At 47.3% G+C, this 7,500-nt stretch overlaps 1 protein-coding gene across 11 annotated transcripts in view; it reads right to left on the bottom strand.

The window, feature by feature from the left end:
* The window catches only part of LOC121720173 (regulating synaptic membrane exocytosis protein 2-like), a 91,991-nt gene that overhangs the window by 58,574 nt on the left and 25,917 nt on the right, over positions 1 to 7,500 (bottom strand). For 8 of the 11 annotated variants that reach the window (XM_042106098.1, XM_042106099.1, XM_042106092.1 and 5 more), the window contains 2 exons: positions 5,338 to 5,406; positions 3,093 to 3,231 (listed from right to left, as the gene is read on the bottom strand). In XM_042106098.1, the coding sequence (XP_041962032.1) occupies positions 3,093 to 3,231; positions 5,338 to 5,406 (208 nt within the window). Of the gene's footprint in view, positions 1 to 144; positions 2,454 to 3,092; positions 3,232 to 5,337; positions 5,407 to 7,500 lie in introns of those variants that run through there. The other 3 variants (XM_042106101.1, XM_042106100.1, XM_042106102.1) reach the window with 3 other exon arrangements.

The following is a 7,500-nucleotide window of genomic DNA, read 5'->3' as shown; positions in this document are numbered from 1 at the left end:
GTGGGGGAGCATCGGTCCTGGACACCAGTTTTGTGGTGGGAGATGTCCCCCAATTCGCCGACGACAAACTTGCACGGAGGGACACGAGATGGGGCGGGGAGGGAGGGGGGTCACCACAGAAAAAGCCGGAAACGTCACCAGTACCTTTCCATGTCATTGTACGCGCCCTCGGAATAAGCTCGGGCCATCCTAGTGGAGCGCAGTAACCTGACCGCTTCCTCACGGTTGATGGGATACACGCCGCCTCGACTGCCAAACACACGGGGCACAGGTGGGTTAAGAGCTCAGTCTGTGAACTGATGTCTATTTGTGATGTTTTTCATCAACACACACACACACACACACACACACACACACACACACACTGAACTTCATATGCTAACTTACACACACAAATTCCTTCATAAGAACAATTCCCTTTGCTATGAACCTTACCTTGACATCTTGCTATGTTAAAGAACTCCTGGTGGAGCAGTTATGAATGACTCACTACAGTTTAATTAAAATCCCTGCTATTTTTGAATAGGTCCATTTTAGTAGCAGCCAGGTTCCACTATAAATTACATGATGCTGGACATACCATATATTCACCCTCTGCTGGACATCATTTCATTAAAAATAATAAAAAATACACAGGACAATTTATAAGAAAGCAAAGGCACAGTGAGCTGGCCCATCAAGAGGCAACTTCTTGATGAGTTGTTAAAACTCTTGTTGTTGTAGGTGGAAACCATAGTAACCATCTTATGTGGTAGAACTACAGGAAGACCATGTACATGTAAACTCCTCTAATCTTGTGTTGCGTGTCATTGTTGACAACAGTGGAAACTAATGCAAATCTATACACATAACCACAGGTAGAGTAAATCCAATCCATGGTGGAGGATGCTGGGATGACTGGCTTATGTAAGAGAGGGTGTCGAGGATGAGGGTTTTGTGTCTGAGGATGTGGGGAATGTATGACCTCAATGTCTCAGAGCTTTAACCAGCAGCTCACTTCAGCACAATCTTTTTCAAAGCAACAAATGAAGTGAACAGGGACGTGTATAGCTTTTGTTTTTCAGAGAGAGATATGTACTCATAACGTCATGTCCAGTCAGTGCTGTGCTATAAATGGCATTGACAAGCTGTGTCATGTACAGGAGAAACGAGATGAGGGGCTGGACAACAACACTAGTCTAGGCCTCATTTGATACAAATATGGCCATCTGAGGTGGGCCCGGAAGGTTCCAGGGCTCTGTCCTGGGGATGGGTTGGACCTAGGTAGTGGACTGAGGTTGCCATTGCCATTCTTTCAACATAGGCTTTGACTTCACGTGTCTCAGTGTCAGTTCTCTGAGGCCTCCAGTCTACGGTACAGAGACTGTCAGCACAGCCTCGTCTCTCACCATCACAAATGCTAAATGCACAGAAACTTATTATAAAGTGTCATCTATCAATTTAGAATAAATTATTAAGCTTACATCTAGTGTATGTATGAGGGGTTGAGAGTAAGCATTTTATTGGCTGTTTAACTGAGGCTGTGCTGAAAGATTTGACTGACACAGGGTTGCCTGAGTGAGGACTGAGACGGGCTCGGTGTTAGTGGGTTAATCAGGGGGGGTTGAGGGAGACAGCACAGGGTTAAGGACACACATGCACACCCCCATGGGGAGAGGGTCTACCTGAGTTCCTTCTGCTGAGAGTCTATAGGCGCACTGTGCTTGGATCGAGGTAGGGTGAGAAAATGGCTGCAAGCACATGGAGAGCAGAGCAGAGAGATGGACTTCAATGGGCGAACAGGAGAAGGAGAGGAGAAAGAGGAAGAGGATGAGGAGGATGAAGAGGAAGAGTTTGTGGCGGAGCTTGAGGAAGATGATGGTCACTCCTTTTCCTCAAGCTTGGAGAGATGTGGGGCTGGCCTGACAGGGTGAGATGAGTGAAAGAGTCTTGGCTGACAGAACAATTGGAGCACCATGGAGTTCCTCAAACCCAACACCCTCACAGAGAGCCATGGGAATGTGTTGCACCTGGCACCACACTGTTACACCACAAACACAGAAGTGTCTACAGAACACTAGACGACCATAAAACAGTCTGAATACCCCTGCAAGAGGAGAAGGGGTTAGACATAGAATTTCACAGGAATCACCCGAAAAATGTAAAACACATAATTGTGGTGTGTGGTGAAGCACTGATACTGTAAAACGAAACAGCAAAACTACACTATAGGAGACATCATTTAAACCCAAATCCACACATGCACAGATACTCAATAAAAATCAGTCATACTATTTAACTGAATCTTAATATTAGTTGAAGGATGGGTGTCCATGCTTGGTGGCCTGTGTAATTTGCAATAAATAAGGAGAGTGAGGGGGGTATGTAATTAGAAGGAGTCCTGAAATACAGCCTAGGGAGGCCTGTCACACCCAATTTAGATAAGTGCATTTGCTCCTGCGGACTCTGATTTAGGCTGTGCCTTAAATATCAAATCAGCGTAATTGGGGTGGGTGGGGGGGGGGGTGGCAGTGGCACAAGGCGATGCCAAAGAGTCGGACTCTGGCGAAGGCTCTCTGACGGGCACGCTGGACGGGGGCTGTGTGGGTCACGTGCGCTGCTCAGCGCTCACTGCCGCAGGGCATGCTGGGATGGATGGGGGGGGGGGGGGGGGTTGGGATGGATGGGTCGGAGCAGAGCAGCTGAGAGGATGGGGGGGGGTGCTCTGATACGGAGAGGGATCCAAAAGGTAAAGTAGGCTAGTGGGGGAGGTTTAAGAGTTAGATGGTTTCCCCTTTGAAGTGTCAATCATCTGGATATGCCAATCAGCTTGGTGTGTGGCTGATGGGAGACATCAGCTGACATTAGCATCTAAGAAAAAAACATCAACAATTTAACACTGATGAACGAGCCTGCTCTTTTTATATGTCACCAAATGCTATGAATCTCCTAAAAGGCAAAAGCTACAGTAGCTACTGGTCCTGCTAGCCCTGCAGTTAAGTCCTGGTGTGAGCATTAGCTGTCTGCCAGGGCCTGAGAGCAAGGAACAGTTGGAGACGATCCCCTGGAAGAGAGGAAACGGGAGACGATTGGGGGGGTGGGGGGGGCTTTACCTCTGAGGTGGAGGCACGCTGGGAGAGCGCGAGCGCGCCCGGTTCATGTCAGCCGAGCGCGAGACGTGGTTGGATGACATCACCTGGTCAGGTACGGAGAGGGTGGAGCTCTGGTGGTCCCTGCCATTTTGCCTGTAGTCTACAGGGTTGGGGGTTGGGGGTTGGGGGTGGGATGGGTCACACAGAGTTCAAAGGTTATGTGACATGAACCCCAAAACCCTATCATCATCATTCACATCACAACACATGTATCAACACGGGCCAAACTTGCTGGCTGCAGCAACATCACTGTCTGCTTCTCTACACAGTTTTGACATCAATGCCCTCTAGCAAGGCTTTTACTTAATGGGATCAATTTGAAAGTCCATAAAATAACACAGTGGATGTCAGAGAGGATCAGTGTTTATGCTTATTCCTTTTTTTCAAGCTACTCTACGAGACTGAGGAAATCATTTATTTTAACAACGTATAAGTATACCACCTTGCAATGACATATCCAAGCAACAAGAATGCAAGAAGCTAATCACCAGGTCACAAACATTATCTGATGACAAGAAAATGCTTTTGCTAGCATAGCGCTGGCAGATAGGGATTTATCACATGTGAGTAGCTTTTCATCTGTGGTTATTAAGGGTCTAAATCACATTATCAAGGTGATTCTCATGCAAATCAGTGGCATCAACCATCAAGTCAGCTTTTTTTTCCCTTGTGCTAAATCAGAAAACAGCTTGCACAACCAGAACCATAATAATGACTTTCTCCCCTGCTAGACTGAGCAGCCCATTCAACTTGAAGGAGTTCATTACCCAATGATCAGCAGTGGTGAGCGGCCACGGCTAAGGTCAGTGCGTAGCATGATTAAAGTTGATTGATATTCAATAGAGTGTGTAGCACATTAAAAAGGTGGAGTACAACAGTGCATCAAAGACAGGATTAACCGGGGGTTGGGTTGGGTTGGGTTGGGGTGGGTTGGGTTGGGGTGGGGTGGTGGGTGGCTGTTACAGTAGCAAAGAGAGGAGTAACCTGTCTGAAAGAGATTTCAAGGTACTTTTAAAACAACAGCAGTAAGGAGGACAAAAATGTTGAAGAGAGAGAGAGAAAGAGAGAGAGAGCGAAAGAGAGAGAGGGAGAGAGAGGGAGAGAGAGGGAGGCAGAGAAAGTAGAGTTGACTGATTTGATCGATGTGACAGGTTTTTAAACCCGTGCAATTAATCACAGGAAATCTGAACCTGGCCAAAATGAACACGGCATGAAAGCTGAGTATAACAAGTCATTTTAGATTAATGACTTATCATCCTCCCTTTATGGCTCCATATAAAGGCACCTCTTTCTCCCTTAAAGCAGGGTTTCAAAACGAGTTTGAGTTCCACTCTGCCCAGAGGGGGGGGGGGGGGGGGGGGGGGGATCCTTTCTAGGGGTAACAATGGGGGCCGCAATAAATGAATGAATGAATGAAAAAAAATAATATTTAAATTCCTTGTCCAGCCAAGCTTGGCCGCACGCTATTTTTACCTCAATACGGGGCAAAACAAAATTACACCAAAAAGTGCATAGTTTGCAGGATGCACACAAAGGCAGCCAAAACGGCAAGATGGCGTATCCTACAGGGCCGCTATGCTCCAGGAGGGTGGGCACCTATCACAGACGGACTGAGATCCGGGGCCAGAAAAACAAGTACAGTGGCAGTGAGGAAAAAAGAGGGGAAAGCAGTGATCTATAATTCTTCAGGATGTTAATCATCTCTTCCCAGATGGAAGGCCAGCATCAGCACTTTGAAGCGGCACATCGAGAGGGAGCCAGAATCGATGGGAGAGGGGGAGAGAGAGAGAGAGAGAGAGAGAGAGAGAGAGAGAGAGAGAGAGAGAGAGAGAGTATGTGTGTGTGTGTGGGGGGGGGGGGGGGCAGGGGGGAAGAGAGAGGAAGAGAGGAGGGAGGAGACAGAAAAGATGGGGAGAGGCCAACGGACAATAGAGGCAGGGAGGCTGAGAGAGTCTGAGGGAGGAAAAGAAAAGGGGAGAGGGAGGGTGAAAAGGAGGTGAAGAAGCCAGGAGAAAGCAGGGGAGACCACCATGGAGGAGTGTGGTGTGCTACTTCCTCTATACTAGGAGTCTGCCTTCTAACAGAAAGATTAAGTAAGAGGGACAGATAAATAGATAGATAGATAGATAGATAGATAGATAGATAGATAGATAGACAGATAGATAGACAGACAGACAGACAGACAGACAGGCAGTGTGTGTTGTACCTGATACAACTCCAACACCATCCTCGCAGTCGTAGTCTGAGATCTCACTGTCACTGATTCGTTGTGACCCTGGATCAAGTAGATATGACAGAAAGCAACAGAGAGAAAGATGGACAACATGACTCTACACATTCGACAGTAGCTAATATATTATTGATTTAATAATACTCCATAATGTACTTAGATATGGTAGACACAAATGCCATATCTCCTGACCTGACCTGACATGAAAATCCCTAGATGTAAAACGACAATATGAACTGACTCAAGGTTTTACCGTTCTAAACTAAATTGAATTATGGGATTAATTATGTCTTTGTGTAAACAGAAACTCTTTTAATATTTTCTATTTTCTGTGCAGGTCCCCTATTTACCACAGTAAATAAGTAAGCTTGGGTCTTGCCATTCCACTATGCCTACAAATTGTACAATGCCAAACTATCAAGCAAAAATACTTTTTGAGTCTCAAAGAGTAATAACCAGAAGAACAAGATGTTAAGGAATAGGTTTTAAGAAATTAGCCAGATTTGTGAGAAGCAAAGAATTGACTTCTTACAGTATAACATGAATTTACAAGACAAACTTAAGATTAGTTTTAGAGTTAAGTTTAAGCACACAGTAGGGTAAGTCCTGTTGCATGGAAAAATACATTTGAATTCTGAGTGAATTAAATGTTTATGTAACCTTAACCAGTGTAATGTGGACACTAAATATCTGCACATAGTTGTAGCAAACGCTCTGAGAACGGATTGCTTCCGTTGCAAGGCCGGTGTAGCCTCACTGCTAAAGTGCATGTGAGGAGAGCCGTCCCTAACTCGACTTCAGAAGGAGTCCCATCTGGGGCATCAACAACTGAGGCTCCCGCTCGGCCCCTGACTTAGAGAGCGTCTTAGTCAGCGCAAACCCAACAGGCGTGCCTGCTTGGATGCCACCAGTGACAGCTGCCCAGCGTGCCTGCGCTGCTCTGCGCTGCTCTGCTCTGCTCTGCTCTGCTCTGCTCTGCTCTGCGCTGCTCTGCTCTGCTCTGCGCTGCTCTGCTCTGCTCTGCTCTGCTCTGCACTGCGCTGCTCTGCTCTGCTCTGCGCTGCTCTGCTCTGCTCTGCGCTGCGCTGCTCTGCTCTGCTCTGCGCTGCGCTGCTCTGCGCTGCTCTGCTCTGCTCTGCGCTGCTCTGCTCTGCTCTGCACTGCGCTGCTCTGCTCTGCGCTGCGCTGCGCTGCTCTGCTCTGCGCTGCTCTGCTCTGCGCTGCTCTGCGCTGCTCTGCTCTGCTCTGCTCTGCTCTGCTCTGCTCTGCTCTGCGCTGCTCTGCTCTGCTCTGCTCTGCTCTGCTCTGCTCTGCTCTGCGCTGCGCTGCTCTGCTCTGCTCTGCTCTGCGCTGCTCTGCTCTGCTCTGCTCTGCTCTGCGCTGCTCTGCTCTGCTCTGCGCTGCTCTGCTCTGCTCTGCGCTGCTCTGCTCTGCGCTGCTCTGCTCTGCGCTGCGCGGCGTTGTGCGGCGCCAAGGTGGCCCATTTGAGATGCCACCCGCATGCGCGGCTTGCCGCTGCCCCCTTCTTCTCTTGGTCAGGGGCGGCAGCTTGCAGCCTGTCACTGCCGCCTGTCACTGTCTGTCCCTTTTTCTGTCACACACACACACACACACACACACACACACACACACACACACACACACACACACACACACACAGACACACACACACTTGCAGGCACCAGTGTCTCTACCAAACATACATATACAGGCACACACAACTCTGCACACACAAGTGCCAAGTGTCATCTGATAAGGTAAGTGAGAATGAAACTGGTCTCTGGTCTCTTTTTTCATTCCCAACACAAGGGTCCACTGGAAATGGCCAGTCAGTAGTTTGTGCAGGAGCTGCTGAAGGACACTACTGAAGGTTTTTTTTTAAGTGAGATCACTCACCTTTAAAGGTTCATTAACTGCACAGACAAAAATAGAATTTATACAGATTTTTGCATAATTAGTGTCATAAACTAAGTAAAAAATTGGGTTTGTTCCATCTTTCTATACTATGAATTGATTTTACAGCACAATGCCTTTAACCATTAAACCATTAAATTTCAAGCAGAAATAATAAGTGTGCACAAATACTTTGTAAAGAGTTATTTCACATGAATAAATGGTTGGTTTATAGTTAATCACTGA

This window comes from Alosa sapidissima, chromosome 10 (assembly GCF_018492685.1).
Source record: "Alosa sapidissima isolate fAloSap1 chromosome 10, fAloSap1.pri, whole genome shotgun sequence".
In the NCBI taxonomy this organism is placed as follows: Eukaryota; Metazoa; Chordata; class Actinopteri; order Clupeiformes; family Clupeidae; genus Alosa; species Alosa sapidissima.
This window is presented reverse-complemented; position numbering and strand designations above follow the sequence as displayed.